Raw genomic sequence first — 24,744 nt, forward strand, 5'->3', positions numbered from 1 at the left:
AGGGGGAAACTCTAGTTTTTATTGTCACTAAACAACTGCTGCTTTGGGCACCTCACTTAATTTCCCTTCACCTCAGTTCACGTATATTAAGGGTTGGACTAGATGGACAGTTTCATTAATTCATTCACGTGAGATGATCTCAAGTTAAAGAAAGTTTATAAATCTTTATGTTGTTTTCTAGATTTTATATACAGACAGACAGACACATGTATGTATGTAATTACCTAAACCTTGTCTGCTAGGTTGTAGAATACCTATAAAGGAAGATTGTGGTCTCTCCATTTTCACATTTTGTCTAGTATAGCTAGAACAGAACAAGTGCCCAGTGAATACTGAATATCTGCTTAACAGGAATCAACTCATCATTCCTTTATTCAAGAGAATTCAAGCCCTCTAATAACAGACACTAGACTGAGTACAACTAAGATTACATATTTCTGGGAAGCTATTAGTTCCATCTATGAAGAGCCTGCAATTTAATTTGCGGTGTGAAATGATAAATGATGACACTAATTGTTGCAATTTCTTTTTATTATCTTCCAATTTAAATCCCATAGTTCAGGAGAGTTTTATGTTATTATTTTCTGCAGCAATACCACACCAGTAGCATTTCATGTACACGCATTCAGTAACTGTAATGGGAGAGGGGCAAAATCAGTACATTAGAATAAAACTAAAACAAGTGTGCTTTAACTGATGTTAAGTAAATGTTTAGATTAATTCCATTAGTTACTGGGCAAAATTTTATCATGTAGGAGAAAAGGCACATTTTAGAGGTGATTTTAAAATACTGGTTATAGAAATTTCCTTTTATTAGAAGAATCATTTACTATTTTTCCCTCAAAATATAATTGTATGTAGCTTCACCCAGACTAAAAAAAAAGAAGACTGAAAGTGTTGATCTCCGTAAGCAACACAGGAGTAAACAAACATATTCTGTAGCTACTAATCACATTTCAGTTCTTTACTGACAAAAACACTCCATGGATCATAGATATTATCACTAAGTTCAAAATGTCCCAACACGTCTAGCCTTACGCAACTGTAATCTACTTGATCCAGGCTTCTCTAAAACAGGGCACATGAATACAGTACACGTTTAATTTAATCTGTGCATTTAATCTTTGTGAAAAGTGTGCAGAAACTTTTGCAGATAAATTATGAGATTTTTGAAGCTTCAAAATAATTGTGCATTCTCATAATTTTTCCCAGTGATTGCTTCCTAACCACCCCTCCTCTCTTGTTGCCTCCTGGTTGACAGTGTAATGTAGGAAACTTTTTAAGGACAAGGGCAGACAAGGACCCACATATGTGGTGTGGGTAATGTGACCAAAGTATTAACAAGGATGTCTTTGGTTTGCAGAGGAAAAAGTTTAATTTTAATAGGTCTAAGAAAATGAGAAAGTCCTCTTTTCTTGTCCCTCTCTATGCATACTGTTCCTATTATAAATTGTACTTGAGTTTGCAGGTGTCTGCCCAAAGGCAGGTCACTGAAAGTCAGAGAAAATCAGGGCAACCTCAGCAGCAGAAATTAACCTGCAGATCATGGCAGGCAAATGTATATTTTAAAGAGTATTATTTCAGCTTAAACAATCAAACTGGACTTCACAAAGTGAATAGAGACTGAAAACAACAAAAGCAACCAACAGCATCTATTCTAACACAGCAAATTTCTTAGATATTACAGATGTCCCCTAACAGTGCCATGCATTTGCTTCCCATATGTGAACAAAACTGAGGCATCACAAGATAAATTTGAACGGAACGTTAACCTTCACTTAAAATTTTTTTCTTTTCCTAGCTGACGACACAATTTTAGTATTATCATAACGGAGCTTCTGGCTGGAAAAAATTAAATTAATGGATGGATTTTAAAAGGCTTAGAAACTTAAAAAAATAAACAACTTTCAAATATCTATACTTGATGGTATCAAGAGCCAAGATGAATGTATTTCAATTGCAACTTCCAAACTAAACTCACAAATTACTACCATTATGCTAAGTGTTAGCTACCCCACTGTGCAGTTTTGCTTTGTGAATTTTTACCTTCCTCTATGAACACTTTTAGCCACTGATCGCACAGCCTTTCAATGTTTTCTGCCTTTTCCTTTAAATAAACTGGCTCTGGCTCCTTCCATCTGGTTCCCCTTCCGTCAGCAACCCTGCACCTGTTCACACCTCCTCTCCTGTTGGATTCCACTGAACATTTCCTCCTCTGCCAGGGCTATTCTGGCACTCGCAACCTTTCTGTCATTCAATCCATCTGTCAGAAGTGAACTTTGTTTACCGCAAGCTTCTGCTTTCTTCTTCAAGAAGCAAAGCCCCTCAAGGTCATTGTCAAATGAACTGTCGGCATGGATTTAAATCCTCTACTGCTAACCAGCAGAAGATGAAGTTCTGTTGTGTAATGTACTTGTGAAAATTACTTTTGGGTTCGGGAAGACAATAATTTGGAGTCAGAGTAGTAAGACGCGGTGTTTTAATGATCATTTGTAAAGCCAGACAGCTGATACGTATTTTCTTCATGTGTGTCTGCACTTCTCATTATATTGAGTATGAACTATATGTTACAAGAAGCAAAATAAAAGTTTTTAAGTGAAATCAAAATATCATAAACAAGTTTACACTATGTAAAAATTGCTTCATACTGTATAGCATTAACTTGAGGAATAAATATTTTCCCTAATGAATTAGCCAAGGGAGAGAGTATTCCAATTAAGAAATTTTACACTGAAAGGCTTAAAATGTACACATACGTACCATTTCAATTATAAGCTACATATTAACACACAGCTCTATTACTGCTTTGAAAAACTTAACCCATAATATACAAACCAATTCATATATACTTTAAATTCCATCATTTAAAAAATAAAGTTCTGTTTAAATAATATTCAAACATATGCTGTCAAACAAATACAATCTAACTAGAGAAATGTAAGTCGCATGAATAGACCAGTTGTGTTAAAAAAATACTCTAGAAATTAGGTACTCTTGGTAGAATTTATTTTGTGTCATCTATAGCAACGAGTATTTACTCTCCCTTCATAAGTCAGATAGAAAACCTCTTAATGTTGAGTTACTTACATATTTTAGATAATCATATTCTTTAGGAAAACCAATGGCTAATTCAAATTTATTAGAAAAGACCATTTTTTAGAAGAAAATATGTGACAAAAACCCCCACTATTACCAATGTGAACTTAAAAGGGACTTTATTCATATGGTTGCAATAATATTTTGAAAGATTATCACAAGATTTAATCTTGTTGAATATGCTTATAGTAAGTAAAATCAAGCAAGTCTGTAAAATTTTCTGAATCTTTTTTAGAAAAAATAAAAATTAAAGCTTTTCTCATTGACATAAAATTGGAAGCAGTTTTATTAACAGAGGCAGTCCACAAAACATGGAATTTAATTTTAAATCTTAAAGTTGTGATTGATTAATCAGATTTATATTTGTAAAATGTAAATAATATAAAACCATTTATAATTTATGAAAAAGAATTTATTAAAGCAATATTTTGATGTTAAAAAATTATGAGGCTAAATAGAAAAATAAAAACAAAAAATGGGTTAAAATCTAAGTGCAGAGATTCTCTTTAGCTATAATTTCAATTTTTATTCCTAACCTTCAAAATATCCAGTATCATAAAGGTCATTCTTCTGTAATATATAATATAATTTAAGATACAGATTTTTGAACTCAAAATATGAATTCTAAGAGGCATTTTCTTTTTTATCTCCATAAAATATAATTTCTAAATAATTTCTCTTCATGATGAGAAAATTCAAAAAATATTATCTAAGTTTACCCAGCCAGTTTGTTCATACTTTTCTGGATACTTTTCTCCTTTAGTGTAGTCTCTGTTGAGAGTAGTTTGTTCACCTGAGTCCCTGCTTCTGAATAGCCCTGAAAGGGTACTTGGTAATTTGATCACTTCCATGGTCTGATTTGCTATACAAAAGGAAGAATCATTAGCAAAATGCTAGGTTAATAGAAGCTGCTTAAATCACCATGCAGGAACTCTCCATTCTTAGTAAATCGCGTTTCAAAAACACACTAGTAGCCTTCTTTTGGAAAATGTGTATGGTAAGATCATAAACGAATGAAAAAACAGTCAGTTTTAACATCATTTACAGTCACACAGATGCCTTACTGCACACACACACACACACACACACACACACTTTTCCTTTCCACAAATACGTAAGAAAATAAAAGGAAGTGATATTATGATTATTTTTACAAAGGGACTAATTTAGGAATTCAGAGAATACTGTTAATATTTATCTGCTTAATGAGTAATATGTTTATTTTATCTTTTAAACAGAAAAACAAAGAAAAAGTTTAGCGAGTTTGATACCAACACCTGACACACAAATTTTGCAGAATGACAACCAAAAAAAAAGGGGGGGGAATTGAAGCCATGTTGCCAGGTTACACTACAGAATGAGTAAAGCTGTTTCTAAGGGCACTGCTAGGTGAAGACGGAGAGATGATGTCGCTCACATTCTTTAATATCAGTTTCCTTAAAACAGCATATGGACGTAAGATGGAAGGTAAAATATTTAAACTCCTTAATAAAGAACTGACCTTAATTTATCTACATGCTGAATGAGAACTAGCTTTTCTAAGAACTAGCTTTTCTGCTTTTCTAAGAACTGCAAATGATGAAAATACTATTATTTTTCTCTGGTTTATTGATTTTTTTTCTACCTATATATTTATGAAGTCTTTTAACAACAGAGGATATTCATTTTTCCGCCCCCTTCCTCAATTACCTTAAGGCAAGACCTTCTTTCAGATGTGGATATATTTGCAGGACTGCAGGACAAAGAACTGAGATATTTTCACAGAGTTGATCAAAGGGGAAAAAAATGGTTTTGCGAGATTCTGTTAAGAGTAAGAAGAGACTAAATGACAACTTTAAATCTGCCACAATCATTTACTAATGTGCTGCTATATCAAATAAGTCTAATTTTTTGACAGCACCAAATTAGATTTATTGCAGAAACTGCTGCATAAATAGCATATGGCTGTGTTATACCACCTATTTCAAATCCTGGTAATGTTTCCCCCTCCCCCTTCAAAATGAATAAATTGAGCCAAGCTATAAACCTTCTGCAAAAAAAAGAAATATGCAAGATCAAAAGCAGATGTAGGAGGTCTGGATTTCTTTGTTAAAGTCATAGGTTTAGCAGGAAGGTCCCAACTCTACAGAGCCACGACTCCTTAATAAGTTACCAAATTTAACAGGTCAGCTCTCTTTTATTTCTTGCAAAATGATTTAGTTTAATTTTTGTCTGAAGGTATTTAGCTCTGAATTGTGCTTATCATTTGGTGTTCAATTCCACAGTCACATGGGAGAAAAAAGAAGGGCAAGTGGTTCTGAACCAAACACAGCTTAAATTAGATTATGAAAATTATTAAATAGAAATGCATGCATCATGTGGTTTTAGTTTTCATTTTGTGAAAGACATATGTGGTAGAAATCGCATCAAAAAAGTCTTTGCTAATTTTAACTCTAGCCTTGATACTGTAACCTCTCTGATGCATAAAATATATAAAGTGATCATTCTATGTGCCACACGTATACTTCAGAACGGCAGAACCATACAAACAGCAGACATCACAGTTCCATGGAGGCTGAGACTGAAAATTCACGCAGCAAATTCAGAGATGGACAATTCTTCTTTTCTTCATCTCTCTCCCAACGCCTGCCATCCCCCCCGCCCTCCAAGTTGGACACAATTCAGCTCAATTTTCCTTTTTGAACAAAGTTTCGGTTCTTCCGTAGATGGGAAAGACATTGCAAGGTCTTATCTCAGACCAATGGGCACACCACTGCAAACATCATGGCACGCGGCTCCCCCGCAGACTCCCTCTCTGTGGTCAGTCTCCCCAGCTGCCCTATCTGTTACTGTCTGATTAGTTCTGCTAAGGAGCCCCTCCCCTGCCAGCTTTCAGTGCCATCTGTTCTGCACAAGATGGCTGCTGCCCAGCAACCTAACACTGCCCTCCTACCTGGCACCCGGCTACCATCCTTACCCCAAAGTGCTAACACAGGTTCTCACTGCTGGCAGAGTCAGGATTTCATTACTACTACTTTGACAAGTGCAGGGTTGTTTGTAATTTCTCTTTTATCCTGATTTTGATTGTACAACCACCTCCCACTGCTTCAGTTTGCTTCAGTTTTGTTGCTCACAGATTTTACTCTCCACATTAATCTCCCTCTGGCATGTTACTGCATCTGTTCCCTTTTTTATTATTAATTTTCAAATTCCCACCATTTTTGACAAAAAGGAGGTAATCTACACTCTGTTTCTGCCCATTTCATTTTCTTTAATTTGGAAGATAAGTATGAAAGCATGCCAAAGAAGTTAATTCTCCGTTAACAGTTTATTTTCTGGCATTCCTAAGCCTTTGTATATGAAAAACAGACAGGAATAAATGTTGACTGAATCACAACAACATAGTCGCAACCATTCCTGAATTTAATGAAAAGCAAACATATGAAACAGCATCTAAAAAGTTCATTAGTTACATGACTTGTCTCGTGCTGTCATTCTCTCTCCCACTTTTAACAGATAATTCTTCGTGCAAATCAGTTTGAGTGCCGGATCTACATTTGAGTTCTTCTACGGTTCTGAAATGGGCTCCATTTTCACTGTAGATGAATTTTATTCCTTAATACAATTATCACCTTGAACCAAACATTGTTGACTAACTCAATAGCAAATGATGCTGAATAAATGCCTGATGTCAAAGATATCAATAAATGTCAAAGATAGACTAAGAATAGAGAATTGCCGTTAGTTCAGCAAAGCAGAACTTAAGAGAGCCCCTCGGTTACTGAGCTACTTCCATTAGACATTGTTTTGACAAAGAGTTCATACCAGGAATGGCAAGATACGGAAGATATCTTAAGATGAAGAGGGCCATTTAAAATTTAGAAAATCTAAATACATTTAACAATACGCCAAAAGGGCTTCAGTAATTTGATCGTGCTCTCAATTACCCTGAAGTTTTCTTGATTGATCAATGCATTGTGACTGCTAATTAATTTATTTTACATGAATTTAAAAACACTGGAGTCCTTGAATAGATAAGCAACATCTCAGATTTACAAAACCCCCAAAGGAGTTATAATGATTTTGCATACTCATAAACATCCTCACAAAATCAGTTAAGATCTTTAGGAAATAAAGTACAGTAGATTTTTCCCAAGGTGACAAAAAATAATCAGAAACGGAACGAGGGTAAGTGTCAAGACAAGCAGTGCCCAGTCTAGTGAAGCCCACTTTGGGTCAGCCAGTGGACAATGGGCGAACCGTGAACACTGCCCAGACCCACCTTCAATGACACATTTTGAACACCCTCCACCTCCTCTCCTTGCATGTATTCCAACAGTGACTTTTTATTTTGTAGACTTCTTTTGTTGGTATAGTCCTATATATAAATAGTTCCTTCCTCGACATTGGACCTATTCTTTTGGCAAATCTCCTGATCAGAAATGAGCTTCTTGAAGGTAGAAGTGACAGTAAAGGTGTCAGAGGGATGCACTGGCTCATGCCCTCATGCCTGCCCTGGAGAAGAAATCCCTTCCACACCCTGAAGCCGGAGCAGCTCCTGGTTGCCCTCTCCCTCTACCCCTCATGGCCAGCCCCACAGCTTGGTCAAGGCAGGAGAGCTCCACCTCCTCACAGGTGACCCTGAGCCTGCTGGGGAGAGGGCCACACATGGCCAAGCTGGAACAGGCTTCCTCTCAGCCTCATGTGGCCTATTTGGTGCCTACTCTGAGTTCCTGAAATTGACTGTATCTGCTGCTTTGCACATCTAACAGAACATTAGCATAATAAAAATATGTTTACTTGAAGTGGGCCCTGGCTCCAGAGGGGGCACTGAGGAGACTGAATATTCTCTAAGGCTCTTACTTTCTCAGGCTCCTTAAAATGAGCTTGGATTCCAGGATTCATCAATCAATGAATCACCCTGTAATACGTGTATACTTGTGGGTATCAGGGAAACATGACATAACGAGTGAGTAATTCCTCATAATTGACCTAACAAACACATCCAATTAAGAGAGGGTGTTTAAGAAGAAATTAACATCAAGTAGATGGGTTTTTCATCATACACCTTTCACTTTTAAAAGTAATAATGGAGATCAGAACTTTCTTTTAGAAAAATACTCTGACTTAGGGCTACGATGGTAACAATTCTATGTTTTTGCTTTTTCTCCCCTCCTATTTTCATTGAACTTGATGCTCCTTGTTGAGTCAGGCAAGTGGTGTGGGCAATACATTCTCAGTTTCCTCTGGGCTTCTTCAGGAAATGAGTTGGCTGCCGCTGCCACCATGCTCCAGGCTGTGGGCCTGTGGCAGGGAGAGGAGTGCATCCCCAGCTCAGACTTTCACTGCACACACATTTGGGCTTCGCAGGGCGGAGAGGAGCCAGCCAGGGAACGTTCAGCAGAACCGGCAAACCCATATTTGCTGGCAGCATCTGCCTCTCTAACCTCTCCTGCCCCAGGCCACCCTGAGACGGGGGTTCTCAGCCCTTCAAACAGGTGGAGCAGAGCAGGCACAGGCAGTGTGGTGTCCACCAGAGCAAGATGAAATGCCTTTTCTTCCCTGGCTCTCTGACAGCCTGTTTTCTCTGATACTGGGTGAGGGAAGGAAAAGAGGGCGCAATTTAAAACAGCACCAAGGCCATCTATTTCAAGCCTTGAAGATGTTGGTTGCACATATATCCATTTAAAATTATTTTTGACACATTCTCTGCTTAATTTATTCATGAAAGGAGTACAAGAAAAAAATGAGTTTAACTTTTAAATGGAAACTTTAGGCTAAAAATTCTTGAATAAAACTCAGGAGAAAAAAAGATAAAGTTCACTGTAAAATAGCAAGAAGCTATATCAATGTTTTACTATCCTCTTCAAATGAACAGAGGGTGAAAGTTTGCTTTTTTGACCTAAGCTGTTGTCACCTTAAGAGGAATGCAATTCCTCTTAATTTTCCCAACAATAAAGAGCAGAGACAACTTTATTCAATGTTTTATAGAAAACCTGCTAAATGCCTGATGCCAAACTTGGTGCTGCGGATACAGAGACGAAAGAGGCCTGGTTCCTGGTTGGTGAGCTGAGATCTTACTACCCAAAAAGCATCTCTCTCTCATTTTCACTTATTGTGACTATGGCATCTGATGGACCCAGTTCAAACCCTGCCTACACTCCTTCCTCCTGGCTGTGTGATTTCCAGCGTCACCTTCTGAGACGCCCTTCTTCATCTATAAAGGACTGCTCTTCCTTACGTCTGCTGTGAGGACTGAGAATCAGAGAATCTCAAACTTCTTGTGGCAAAAGAGCCATGTGTTTTACTTTCTAATCCATTATAAAGCATTAGTTTTGTAAAATACAATAAAATGAATTGCTAGAAAAAAGAATTTTTTATTTATTTATTTTTTTTTGGTAGAGACAGAGTCTCACTTTATGGCCCTCGGTAGAGTGCTGTGGCGTCACACAGCTCACAGCAACCTCCAACTCCTGGGCTTAAGCGATTCTCTTGCCTCAGCCTCCCGAGTAGCTGGGACTACAGGCGCCCACCACAACGCCCAGCTATTTTTTGGTTGCAGTTCAGCTGGGGCCGGGTTTGAACCCGCTGCCCTCAGTATATGGGGCGGGTGCCTTACCGACTGAGCCACAGGTGCCGCCCAAGCTCACCAATCATGCACTTGGAAACTGTGGCAATTTAAAATTGACATAAAAGTTTCCAAACACTTACTTTCAATTTTTGTACTCATATTGTCGTTGTAACAACCGGCTTGCATTGGACTGTACTTGGTGTAGCACTGCTATAGGCACAGCGCAAGGTATGTGCTAGATATTCATCCATGCAGACTTTACATCTCTTTTTTTTATACTCTAAGAGTTCTCTGAAAAAAACAATGAGACCCTGTGAAGAACTGATGATGCCTCCTTGGACTTACAAGATCCTGGCAATGGACATCAAGCTCAAACTACCATGAACAGAGATGCCTCCTTCATTCCCCTAGTTCTACTTCAAGCTATTTCTTAGAAGAAAAATTAGAGATTGCATTTTCAAAAAGACAATAGGGTTATTGGAGCAGATAGGTGGTGATTTACTTGTCTGGGATCCCTGACACCTTCCCCTAGAAAGAGCACCTCCCTTGCTGCACGCAGTTGTGCTGCAGCAGAACTCACTCACTCATGAGTTACGTGTGCACCTAACTCAGTTGTCTCTAAGGGGTGATCCTAACCTGAAGGTTGTGGATTTGGAAGTGGAGGAACTAGAAAGTTACACTCTGACAGTTTGAAATCAGGGGCTTCTCCTTTATCTTCCATTTCAGACTGAAGGATGTAACTCCATAATGCAGAAACATGTGAAAGAATGAGCTGAAATTCATACCGAAGTTGAGCCCTGCTACGTAAAGTTAGAATATGATGGCATACTGTCACAGCTTTGAGGTCCTGCTCCGAGCACCCCAGAGGCCAGCTGCCCAGTCTGTAAATGGTATAGTTATAAAAACTGATCAATTCCCCCTTTGGGGGGTTTTGTCAATTCATCCAGAAAGTCCTGAGTCATATTTGGTAGTCTGAGAGGTCAAACAATTGAATTCAAGAAAATACTCACTCTGGTTACTACATGGAAACTAAATGCCCTGGAAAGGAAGCCTTAATCACCTCTCCCAAGTAATCTGTCCATCAGAATGGAATAACCTGGAGACTCCTCTGTTGCACTTTCTCTCTTCTAAAAAGATACAAGTTGTGCAGTTTGAATTGCTCCCTCCCTAGGTCACAGGTCAGATCTTCCCATTTGGAACACAAAAGTAGGTCACAGTATAATACCTATTTTATGGACTCTTAACTAAGATTCCTGCTCTGAGAAATTCTTTGAAGTACACACATGTCATTGAAAACATCACTCATGTGAAAAAGAGGAATAAGAATTTTAAAGGTAGCCATGCTGATATAAGCTGAAGCCTGCAGGTTTAATGGCAAGTGGGTCTCCCTTTGCATTTAGAGCAATTCGAGCTCTAAATCCCGTGGAAAAGAAACAAAGGAAGGGGTTTCTGCAGCAGTTCCCCTCCAGATCACATGTGAGAAAAGACGCAGGGTTTGAAAGAATGTATTTCAATACACGGACGAAAGGTATGAGGAAGACCGCCTCAGGAAGTAGCTGTCACAGCCGTATAAACATTCAGAGGGGCTGCTTTGGTAAGTAAGCTGTATCATATATTAACCTTCCCACATGTGTGAAATGGTCATCTGATGAGAGGAATCTAAACCCTGTAGCCCTTGAAAAATGTTTGGACATGTCAAAAACAAACATGCAAGGAAATTCCTACTTCTTCTGTAAAAGCCTCTCTTTCCTCTTGAGTAAAAATGAAGTGAAGAAATAAAAGAGAATGACATTTGTATAATAAAATGTTTAAATGAAAAGCCCAAGCCAAGACTAAAACTCACTGACGTGTATTTGTATCAGTGCATAGGGAGCGGATGACACGTATTTCTCTTATAAATTCATGCTGCTGATTTTCTACATTTTCTTTTGGAGAACAATTGTATTAGTCTTTTTCCTGAGTAAATTACATAGCATTACAGCCCAATGGATAAGGGTATAAGTTTTGCAGGCAAATTACGGAGGTTCAAACCTGCTTCTATTCATCTAACATGTCAGCTGTGTGACCCTAGATGACTTATTTTACTTCTCTGTGCCTTAGTTTCCTCGGCTATAAAATAGAGAAAATAACGAGTCGTTGGAGCTATTGGGATAATTAAATGAAAGCACCCAGCTCAGTTTCGGGAACCCAGTAGGGGCTCAGTAAATGTTAGCCACTGCTGTTAGCTGCTGCCTCTATTATTTTATAAAGAGCTACTACATTCAGCATTGTACCAGGCAGATACTAACATGAATATATTTTTAACTTCCATGCCACTTACTAGGCAGTGCTTTCAAACACAGCCATTTCTTTTTTAAGGAGATGGGATCTTGCTATGTTGTCTAGGCTGGCCTTGAATTGCTGGATTCAAAGGATCCTCCTGACTCAGCCTCCTAAATAGTTGGCACTACACGTTATGTGCCACTTTGCCTGGCTTTCACACCTTTTAGTTATGGAGAACTCTAGTTTCAAACTGTGTGTATGAGGGGGAGAGAGAGTGTGTGTGTGGTTTTTAATGACTGCATTTAAGTAAGAGGCATATAATTTTTTGCCAAACCTATTTGCCTTGTTAGAAAGATTACCCTTTAATTCTGCTATACTTAAACATACATGACTATAAAGTTAAAAATGAAAAAAAATTACAAAATGATCATATATGGGATTACATGGGCATGTATTACAAAATTTTCTGTAAAAAATTCAGCCTATTTCCTTCTTGTACTTTTTACCATGATATGTGTGACAATATATGTAATATTTTTTTCTCTTTTTCATTTTTTTAGAGACAGTTTCACTTTATTGCCCAGACTGGAGCGCAGTGGTGTGATTATACTCACTGTAACTCGAACTCCTGGCTTGAGCAATCCTCCTGCCTCAGCCTTCTAAGTAGCTAGGACCGGACGTGTGTACCACCACACCCCACTAATTTGCTTTTATTTTGTAGACATGGGGCTTTGTTATGTTGCCCAGACTGGTCTCAAACTCCTGGGACCAAGTGATCCTCTCACTGCCTCCTCTCAAGGTGATGGGATTACAGGCACAAGCTACCAAGCTGGGCCCATGTATTTATTTATACAGCAGTACTGAGCTTTGAAATAGGCACCATAAGTTTGCAATATATTAACTATTTCTATACTAATGACTTATTGAGCTTCAACTCTTTGCAAAGTGCTGAGCTAATTGCTCTGAGAAATGTAATATTTATAAGACCTCTCCTATCACTTGAAAAATAACGCTCCCTCTGACAGGAGTCATCAAGGATGGCTCCGGTAGGAAAATCAGGATTTCAGGGAGACTTTGCAAAGCAGGTAAGACTATAATAGAGACACAGAAGGTCAAAGGAGCTATTCTAAACTGAGAAAGAAAACTGAGGAAGGAGAGAAAAGCCCCAGAAAAGGCAGGAGGAGCTACATCTACTTACATTTGGCTGAAAGCGTGTGAAAGGATTGGTAGGGATGAAATAAGGCTGATCTAAAATGCTATGCCATGAGTGGGCTGGGTCTTCCCTGATAGTCAGTGTGGTACCATGAGAAAAGGGACGTAACGTCAAGGTAACGGCTTTTGAATCTTTACTGGGCAACGGTGAGCAAAAGAGATTGGAAGGGTGTCAGGAGACAATTTTCATGACCTTGTGAGAGAGAAACAGAACCTAAGTGACAACGAATGAAGTGGTGGGTATAAGGGACATTTCAATGAAATCTCTGAAGTTCAAACTAAGAAAGCGACTTAAAGGATTATCCAAACAATATAAAGCCATAATGTCCAGCAACAGGAGAACTTTACAATGAGTTTTCTTAAATCATTGCTAGAATAACTGATGATCAGAGTTGGAAAGAAACCTAAGTTATGTAGTCTCACCTCACTTTACAGGAGTAAAGTAAAGTAAAGTAGGCCCAAGGAGTTATGAAATTTGTGAAAAGCTGCAAGGACAGTGACTGCCTGGGGAAGATCCTGTCACTCAGGGTTCCTCAATCCTAGGCTGCTGGGGGTCTCCTCTAAGAAAAGCATATGGTTTTAATGCTTACTTCCCCAAAGCACTCTGCTATCATTCTTTATTCTTTTCTTATTTATATGAAGACCCCATTTCAATCTCTTTGGCTGGTGATTCTTTCTTTGTACTTTAAAAACATGGTCTTCTCTCCGTGCTTTCACTGGCTCCCTTGGTTACAACTAATATTTTTATGTGGGAACATCCAGATCTAAGCCTGAAGTCAGGACCCTTCTCCTGACATCTCTGCTTGAGTCCCCAAACAAAACGTATTTTCTCTCCTACCTACTTTATGTTTCTTAGTTGTCATAATGGATCATCTAATAACCTTAGGCTAGAAACCTGAGTCACCTCTAATTCTGTCCTCTCTTATTTACTACTCTAAATGCCTCTTAAAGGTGCTATTTTCTTTCCATTTTACTGGGTCAGCCATAGCCCAAGACCTTATTACCCTCCCTCTGGACAGCTCTGCTGATATTTTAATCAGGGTCCCTGTCAGTCATCTCTTCCTCAACTCACCCATTTTTCACAATGCCTTCCAATTACTTTCTTTAAATACACATTTACATCTGTTGTAGTTCAAACTCTCTTGACTTCTTGCTTGAACAGCCTCTTAAATGAGGGTTTGATAAACGTTTTCTATAAAGGGCCAGACAGTAGATATTTTAAGCTTTAAAGGATCACATTCAACTCTGGTGTGGTAGTACCATATATAATACATAAAAGATAACTGTGGCTATGCCCATAAAACTTTATTTATGATTTATTACATTTATATGCCACAAAATATAATTTTTCCTTTTTTAACCATAAAAAAATATAACAACCCTTCTTAGGTTATGGGTCATACAAAAACTGATGATGCGTCAGATTAGTCTCAGGGGCTATAATTGTTGGCCCCACCTTAACTTGTCTTCCTGTTTCCTATATCAGCTCTCAAAGTTTACTCTCCCTACTGCTGTATGAGTCAGAATCCCAACCCAGAAACTTGATCATGTTGACAGCCCTGCTTGAAATGCATCAAGAGTGACCCGTTATTGTCAGAATAGCCAAAGTTCCAGAGCAAGGCCCACAAAGCTCTTTCTCTGGTCCCTGCTCCCCTTTCCAGTGCTGTCTCCTACAAACACCTAACCTCACTGTAGAGTTTGTGTTTTCTCCCGTCTTTGTATATGCAGGTCCCTCTACCAGGGGTACCCACCCTACCACTTTCCACTGTGAGGATGCCGATGCATGAACTCATTAATCACGATTGCTGCCAAGTATCTGTACCTCTTTGCCTATCACTTTTCATTATTCCCTTTCATGATCAGCTTTCCCTATCACCTTCACCTCCTGTGCAGAGGGAGCCAATTCCCCTTCCCCTTCTCTCTCCTGGGGAGATCTTTCCTTCTATCATCACACTATTGTCACTCTCTACTACAGTAACATGTACAGATCTGGCTTCTTAGTAGAATGTGAGCAACCTAAGGGTAGAAACTGAGCCTTATTTTCCTGTCTATACCTGTGGCCAAGCAAAAGATTTAAAAGATAGTAGGTGTTCAATAAATATTTGCTGACTAAGTGAAAGTTGCACTCACCAAATGGGTACTTTGATGCCTGCTGAATTTCTATTTTCCATTTTTAAATCCAATTTAAATTCAGTAAGGAGAAAACACCAAAAAAGTGGCAGTTTTTCTTTCAAATTAATCACAGATTTCTACTCTAATTTTTAAATGTTACTTGCCCCTGAAGACTTAGATCCTTATTTCATAATTGTTTTATTACATGGTTTTCATAGTCAACTTTAAACTTTGTTTAAATTGAAATTTTTAAATTGAGACTAGATGAGGTGTTAACATGTGGGAATTATGTATTTCAGCTGGTCTACACCAAAAAAAAAAAAAAAAGGACACTGTTTTTTAGTCACACACCTGAGTAGAGTCAAAGAATGGTAAGGGGGTGGCAAACTCCTAAATGAAAAAAAAAATTGATGTGTATCAGAAATAGCAAGCCCCAAACCAAGTCACATTTTCAGTGTAAAGAGAGGTATGCACAGTCCCCTGCCTTTCCAATTGTCATCTTTAAATTTATGAATCCAGATTTCATAAAATACAAACACAGACTAAGCATCGAATGCTTACAAAAGAGTACTGCACTTAGAAAACAGGTAGTGAAGTTTTTTTCCTACAAAATTAGTCTAAATTTTCATATAATTGGTGTAAATAAAGCTCAACCAAAAAAAAAAAAAAATGCTTTCTACAGAATCAAGCAAAACTGTTTTTCTTAAGAACAAAGGAATTAGTTACCACTTGTCCATTTTCAGTAGTTACCACATCCTAATATACTCCACTTGCAAGAAATGGATCTTGTCAAACACTATAAATCGACACTGCACAGGCTTTGACTCTCTACAGGCTTTGATTCAGAAATTAACTCTCTGAATAAGACAGACTGGCAAAAGGGGCCAAACCAGCATTAATATTTATTTACTAAAGCTCAGCCACCCCGAGACGTTAAAAGCTGCCCAGTTTCTATGGTGTGGTAGTGGTTAGTTCTGAATAGTCGTCTGACAGAAAAGAAAAACCATTAGCATTACCATGATGAGGCCAAATTCTGAAACTTCTGAGATTAAATAACCACAGGAACTACGTTAACATTATGTTCTCAATTCTACAATTACAATATTTTAATTGGGCATTAAAAGAACAGTTGTTATTCTGCCGTATTAAGCATTTTTTTCCTCATAAAAGCATTTCATGTACTGGGATTTGTCCCAGAGATCATACATGTACAAAGGATTTGTTTTCTTTCTTTCCTTTCTTTCTTGGCTCCGTTTTTCTTTCATTGTTTAAAAGGGATGGTGTCAAATCATTTGCAAAATTATCATAAAAAATGTTTTTAACAAAGTTTGATTTTAACAGAACCAGAGGCATCTTAACACTAACCCAAAACTTTGGGAGGTTCACCAACCTCCAGAATATTTTTTTTCCAAATGCAGGCTGTTCAAGTGGTGCTGTTCTCCATCTGTCAGCATACCGTGCTCAGAATTACATTGTCATATTTAACGTAAAAGGGATCAGTCCCCTTTCATAGCTAAAACTCAACATATTACTCTGATTGGGAGCCCAGTGTTTTTCTGATTTATAAATCAAACCAAATGTCATAAACTTACATGTTTATTTAGACAAAGTCCTCTCTTAAAACTGTAGGGACTGAAAAATTTCAAAGGCTTGATGTGAAAATCAAAAAATTGTACTGAAACTCAAAATGAAAAGAAATCACTTACATGATAAAGTGAAATACCTACTGTCTTTATTTGAAATTTTCTCTGTATTATAAATATGTGTATGTGTGTTTGTTTCCGATGCATCAAATTCACAGCACTGGTAACCCAAAGAGTCTTACTGTAATTTAGGGCTTAGCTGTATATGTTTACTAAAGTTTGTGACACTGATGATCATATCACAATATCTTGTGATGCAAACAAACTAATTTGAACGTCAGTGGCATAAGCCTGATTACAATAATGATTTGAACATGAACAATGCTGATCAATTTCATCTCTAAGTTTTAAACCTCCTTGAGATACAGATTCCTTATTTTGTATCAGTTCCATTTTAATTTGCATCTTAGATTTTCTTTTACTTCTTTAACCACTGAACAGTATTTTATGATTTTCCTAAATAAATTCTCAGATCCTTTAGTTCAACATTTTCATTAGACACAGGAATAACAGGAGAGATAGTGGTGGTGGTAGGAGAAATATGTCGTTTTGCTTATAGTGATAGAGAATCACCTAAATATTTGAGCATTGTAGATGAAAGGTTTTGTAATATATCAGTAATTCCCTGCCACACTTATCATTCACATGTCTGGGTGTTTTGCTTACCACATCTCCACTTTTCTTAATATGCTTGAAAGCTATGTGTGAATTGAATGACTAAGACTAACTCTAACAACTGTTTGGAAGCCTGTGGCAAAAATCAGTGGAATGAATTTGGTTCTGTGGTGCGTAATGGGATGAGGGAGTACCTGGTGAGGTGCAGTTGGTGCTGGGATCCGCCCAGCAGTTCTGTTAGTTTCAGGCACTCCTCTCTGGCCCGGGCTGCCTTCTGCTGCTCCTGTTCCAAGTGCTGCTTGCTTGCACTCAGTTCCATTCTCAATTTCTCTATCTCCTTAGGTAGAGAGAAGGAGAAGAAACATCCATATAAAATATATGAACTTGAATTCAAAATTAGCTCATTTTTATTTTTGCCATGAATTTTAATGTGATGCAAAATTATTAGAAAATTTAGGCTAGCTTCCATTTCATGACAAAGGAATTAGCACATCCAAAAATGCACATGAATGAGGTTTTTGGATTATAAAATGAAATCTAATTTTAAAAATGAAATGATTACATGAGAGTAGTCAAAATGGATAATTGCACTTTCATTCTGAGTACTCTTTTTAAAAAGTAATATTTACTTTTTAAATACTACCTTTGAAATGTAAAATTTTTGTTTGAGATTCAGACACACACAGTGATTTACATCAAATATGTGACTTATTATTCTGAAAGACAGATTTATCGTTTTATTTAGATGTTTTGAAACCCTAATTAAAAATTGAAATAATTTATCTTTTAGAAAAATATGAGGGGTAAAAATTGGTATCATTATCATGCTCAATATTATTTGGAAAAAATAGTTCAAGAAAAATATAGCATTAGAACCTTTAGGCATTAAGGGTATATGAGATTTCTAAACTAAAATAATATTACGTTAAAATTTACATTAAAAATGCCTTCTAAGACTAATAAATATGAACATCTAAAATATACAAAATTTATGATAGTTTATTGTTTGGTTCAAGATAAAATTATCCTTATCTTACTGAAACTCAAATATTTCAAAGCAAAAATACCTTATACAGAACATAGTCCCAAATAATTTATATATTGAAGTAGAAATATTTATCATAGAAAACATATAAAATTAAGCAAACTAAAATAAAAAAGGATAAACATTTTTAAAATATTTAGGTTATTAAAACAAGAAAAACAAAAAAGGGAAGGAACATTTTCAAATTCAGCAGAAAGCAAGAAGCGATTTTGACACACAAAACGCAATCTGTTTGAAAAACAAAATCATATCTCAGCAGAATGCTTTAAACTTAAACACATTTTCAAATGTCCTCATGTCATTACTCGAAATTCTAAATCACCTCAGCTATATTGATAATGTCATGCAAGATAAATAATTCATTTATATTTTTCTTAGATTTGTAACATCATATTCAATTTATCCCCAAGAAAACCATATATTACTAACAATTACTAACTTATTACATGTTCTCAATATTTCTTTTAAGCCTATGTAATAATAAATACACCACATTCATTCAGAGTAGATTTTCTGGATCTTTCAGATTGGAATACTGAGTGAAACTGATTTATTTCTTTAAAATATTTTGTTATTAAAGTTATACCTATATATTTCCAATATAATTATATATGACTAAAGACATGAAAAACGTTATCAAAAGTCCATTTAATTTTTCTTACCTAATATTTATAAAATTAACAAAAACAAAGAAGTAAAGAATTAGGATTATACATTGACCAAAACTTCAAAAATTCTCATTCATTAATTTTTTTTATACAGTGCTGTATGCAGGAAACTGTGCTAAATAATATTATGGATTCTGAGAGTTTCCATCTCTACACTCAGGAGTTAACAATTCATCTTCATAAATGAGACATATTCACACACGAAGACTATGAAAAATACAAAGCATATAAAAATGCCAAGTGAGTGGAAGAGAAAATTCATGCCTCAGGAGCCAGATGAGAGATTTATTACCATGGGCAAGAAAAGTGAGAAAGAAGGTAAGGGACAAAAACTCATGAAATGATAGATTAGATCACATTGCAGATTAGATCTTGACTTGCAGATTAATAAAGTTTACTTTCCTTATAGATAATGGGGAGACATTAACACTTTCAACATTTATGCAATGTAAGAGAAGTCGAGGCTTAAAAAAGTGGATCACTGTGTACAATCAATTTAAAGTGGCAAAGAATGACAGAAGGGAAACTGTGAAAATATGGTTGTAGTATTCTAGACAGGAGGAGTGGAGGGATTTAAAACAGAAATATAAAGAGAACGTGATGCTTTTGTAGAAGTAAAAGAAGGAGAATCAGAAGACCGATGACAACTCCAGAATTGTGAATTGAGAGAATACAAAAGAATGACGGAGATAGAAGGCAAATTCCAAACTTTAAATAAAAAGATAAAATTTTTATAAGCTCTATGCAACAACACATGTACCTTACCCTGTTAAATCAGTTGTTTATTTATTCTCATGTAATAAAAAGACAGAGGTTGCATTGAAAGATAGTTAAACATAAGAGTAAAGAACACGAGTCCAAGAGTCAACACGAACCAGGGCTTCAGACACAGCTGGGATGTTTCCCTGTGACCTTGGACAAGTCACTAGACTAGTATACAATATCTTCAGTCTCAAATGGGAGTGATGAGTACAGCAAGCTGCTGAGCCTAAATTAGTTGATGAGTACTTATCAGAGTGCCTAGCACATAGAAAGAGCTAAGTAAAAGACAGGTAATATCATTACTACTGATTTTTCCCCTGTATTTATCTTTCAAGAACAGCAAAATGACAAGAAGAAAAAATTACCTAAGTCTATTTGAGCATTCCCAAAGATTTAACTTAATAAAATTTCCACCTTCCCAATAAAGCAGCACTTTGGTGAAAACTGAATCAAACTTTATCTATTGTAATATAAAAATGTGAAAAGCATTTTTGTCAGGAAGACGGAAAATTACTGCTTGCTTCTGATTATCCGTGCCAGCAAAAGAGCTTATTGGTGCAGATAATCAAAATCAACAAATAATCTAACCAGCTGGCCCGGGGTGCCACACTTACTCCATGAGTCAGGAAAATCTGCCATGGCACCAAGTCCAACAGTTAGAAGAGAAATCTGTTGCCAGAAATGTCATGCTCCCACTGGCAGGATAACCCTATGCCTCACCCAAGTAGGTCAGGGTTGCTTCCTTGGCTGTATATAGTGGCTCAGGGATGAAAGACCAACGACAGTCTAAGGCCAATTGTATTATACATTGCTCTCAAAGTACACTGTTAACCTGCATGCCTACAACACTGTTTGACGCGGCCATCTTTTGGCTAAGTGGGCAAAGGCATGTCCAGATAGCTTAACACCTTACCAAAAGTTACTCTTCAAGTAATGAATATACTTCCAGGAGAAAGTAGCGCTAGAGAAGGAGACTTGACTCCTTACTATTCATTTATATCTCTCTATACTGTAGGAAGTTTTTTTTCTTCTTCATGGACATTATGTAACTGTATTTTGATTCCCGTTTAAGTTTTCTTGTCAAAGTAATGCACCTAATTAAAGCCAAATAGTACTAAATGGCTCACAACAAGGAAGAGTATTGCCCATGCTCCACCATTCATTAACCTCCAAACCTAATCCCCAATGGCATACCAACTCTTCTGATGTTTATCTTCACATTTTTAAATGACGAACTTATATGGCTCTTTCCTGGTTTTGCAATATGGACTTCCGATGTTAGAAAAGGTAATGATTTAGATCTCCTATACCACCCACCCTACATATCCACCTCATGTTCCCATATAATAATAATTTTGGTTAAATCACTCATCAGCTGTCCACTTATGTTATAATGATTAAGGAAAATTTGTTCACAACTAAGACAAGCAATATCCTCTTCAAATTAATTTTATATATTATTTTATTATTTCTGGAATTAACTGCCTGATTCTAATAGTTTATCTTTCTAGGTAATGTACATTTTCTCCCAAGTGTTCAAATAGATCTCTCAAACACCCATCAATAATATTTCTTTCAAATAACCAAACACATCAGATAAATTAAAAGTTCTTTACTTTTTTGCCTCTACATATGTCCTTCTTGGTGTCTTATGTCTAGCCTGATTGATTTCTGTTTTGTGGCAAGCCTTTACCATGCTCTTTTACTGTTCCCTGTTTTTTGGGTTATAAGTCATCCTGTTTCTCAATTTATTCCTATTTTTGGTTCAAGTATAATCTCTAGGTAGCTTTCATAAGAAAAGGTGCATGGAAAATAAGTGTTTTTTTAGTAATGCATGCCTGAAATGCCTGTTATTCTATGTATACACTCAATAATTTTGCTAGGTATAAAACTATTTTGAAATTCATTTTCACTTAGAATTTTTAAGAGACTATTCTGTCTTCAATATCCTAACATTACAATCGAAAAGCCCTATGCCATTCTGATTCCTAATATTTGATCTATGATTTTCATTTTTTCTTTCTGAAAACTTTCATAATCATTTATTTTTCCCTCTCATTTTGAAATTTTACAATGTTGGGCCTTGGAATAGGGCCTTTAAAAAATTTTCATGCTGATTCAGGGGCCCTATTCAATCTGGAGGCTTGTTTCTGTTAGTTTGAGGATATTTGCTAGGATTACTATTTTAAAATATTTTTATACCATACATTTTAACATTTCTTCTGGAAACTCCTGGATGTTGCTTTTCGGCTCTGTTGGATTTGTTACCCAATTTTCTTACATTTTGCATCACTTCCTCTTCTCATTCTAACTTCTGGAAGATTTCTTTTACTTCGTCTTCTAAGCCTATTGAATTTAAGAAAAATCATTCTATCATATTTTTCATTTCTATGAAATATTTTTTGTTTCCACTGACTCTCTTAAACAGTATACTAATTTTATTTTGTGAATACAGTTCTTATCTATTAGAATATATACTATTTTAAGTGTTCTCCTCTGCTTGTAATATGTTGACTGTTTCCTCCAGTTTCCTTTTTTTTTCTGTTTGTCTGTTTTAGAAACTTTATTACATTGTAGGTATTTCTCAAACACATGCTAATACATGGGTATACTTTTATATTTGAGAATGAGGCTGTTAAAGGTGTAGATTTAATGGTTGGGGGGTAACATGATAGCTCAGGTAATTGTTCAGCAAATATTCACTCCTATCCATCTTTTACTGAGAGTAGAATACACTGTCTCTGCCCACTGACTTGGGTTTGGCCTTATAATTTTATTTGGCCAATGGACTTTAGCATGGCTATAATGTAAACAGAAATCATAAATATGTTTATGTAGCATAGATTTGTTTTCATTGAGAATAGATGCCCTAGGTAATGGTTGCCCCTTCAGCCTAGAACACAGAAAGAATAAATGTGGAACAGAATCAAACCAACACCATAGCCCAAACAACCTACAACCTGATGCAGAAAACACCTAGTCAAATGCAGCACACGCCCATAGATCAGCCACGTCTCATTTGGCCTGCAGACTCATAAACATGAACAAAATGATCGCTGGTGTAAGTCACTGAGTTGCGTCAACATAAAATCATTGACTTTAAAGGAATAAGGACTATTGTACCTATATATCACCTCAGAATTTCATTTGGTCGTTGAAATATACAGGACAGGTATCCCCGTTTATGCATACAAGAAATTAAGGATCAAAGACATTAAATATTTGCCCAAAGAAAAATACCTAAGCCTTGAACCAGATCTTCTGACTTTACTGCCCCCTCTACACCATACCTTAAATTACGCAATGGCTTTCAAACATTTTTAAACAAAATCCATAGTAAGAAATCCATTTACATCACCATTCAGAGATACATATCCTCTTATATACACATGTAACAAGGACTTCATGAACAATATTATCATTACTCTATGTGATACTCTCTAATATATCTTATTTCTTCTTATTCTATTCTACTTCTTTAAAAAATTTCTGACTTCAATCTAGAAAACTGTTTTCACAATCCTGCAATTTGAAAATCTTTCTCTATTTCAGATAATTAAAAAATATATATGTATTTGGGTGGTGCCTGTGGTTCAAAGGGGTCCAAGGGGTCAAAGGGGTAGGGCGCCAGCCCCATATGCCGGAGGTGGCGGGTTCAAACCCAGCCCCTGCCAGAAACTGCAAAACAAACAAACATACAAAATATAAATATATATATATTTGTATATATATTATAAATATAAACATACAAAATATAAATATATATATTTCACATAAATTAAGTACAACTAAACCAAGAATTTATTTAAGAGAAATTCTATTACACATTTCTTTTGACTTCCTAAGGAAAAATATACAAACAAACGAATAGGAAACCAATTTGAAAAATTGTATATATCATCTTAATCCAAAAGGATAACTTTGTCTGGAAAGAAATAGAATCATACAGAAACTATAATAACTCAATGGTAGTCACTGTAAGTTAGAAGAAAAAACCTACTGTTTTAATGTTGACAGATTTTGGCAATGTGAATTTATCACCCGAGAAGCCAATGGAAAAATTCGTAGGATGTATTATGAAAGGTAAGGTAAAATTGAAGGATAACAATAATCTGTCACTGGGGGGGGGGGGAAGAGGATAGTTTCTATCAAGTTCTATGTGCATAAAAAATGTACTCAGCCTACAGAATGGGAGAAAATATTTGCATGCTATACATCCAATAAAGGGCTGATAACCAGAATCTACAAAGAACTCAAGCAAATCTGCAAGGAAAAAAAAAAAATCAAACAACCCCATTAAAAAGTGGGCAAAAGACATGAACAGAAACTTTTCAAAGACAGATATAGTCTAATGGCCAACAAACCATGAAAAAAAGCTCAGCATCTCTAATTGTTAGGGAAATGCAAATCAAAACCACAATGAGATATTACCTAACTCCAGTGAGAATGACTCTTATCAAAAAAAATCCCAAACAACAAGTTCTGGACAGATGCAGAGAAAAAGGAACATGGTGTTAGTGGAACTGCAAATTAGTACAAGCTCTATGGAAAGCAGAATGGAGACAACTCAAAGAATTAAAAGTAGATCCACCATTTGATCCAGCAATCCCACTACTAGGTATTTACCCACAGGAAAAAAAGTCATTTTTCTCAAAAAAAACCAAAAAACAAAAACCGCTTGTATTTTGAATGTTTATAGTAGCACAATTCACAACTGCAAGGATGTGGAAAAAGCCCAACACATCAGATCAGTAGAATGTAGCATGCATAGACTACGGA

The 24,744-nt window shown here is 36.3% G+C and overlaps 1 protein-coding gene across 3 annotated transcripts in view; it reads right to left on the reverse strand.

Moving 5' to 3' along the window:
- SDCCAG8 (SHH signaling and ciliogenesis regulator SDCCAG8) overlaps positions 1-24,744 on the reverse strand; it is a 254,616-nt gene that overhangs the window by 106,447 nt on the left and 123,425 nt on the right. For all 3 annotated transcript variants that reach the window (XM_053604357.1, XM_053604356.1, XM_053604358.1), the window contains exon 13: positions 17,685-17,827. In XM_053604357.1, the coding sequence (XP_053460332.1) occupies positions 17,685-17,827 (143 nt within the window). The remainder of the gene's footprint in view (positions 1-17,684; positions 17,828-24,744) is intronic.

Source organism: Nycticebus coucang, chromosome 10, assembly GCF_027406575.1.
Source record: "Nycticebus coucang isolate mNycCou1 chromosome 10, mNycCou1.pri, whole genome shotgun sequence".
Classification (NCBI taxonomy): Eukaryota; Metazoa; Chordata; class Mammalia; order Primates; family Lorisidae; genus Nycticebus; species Nycticebus coucang.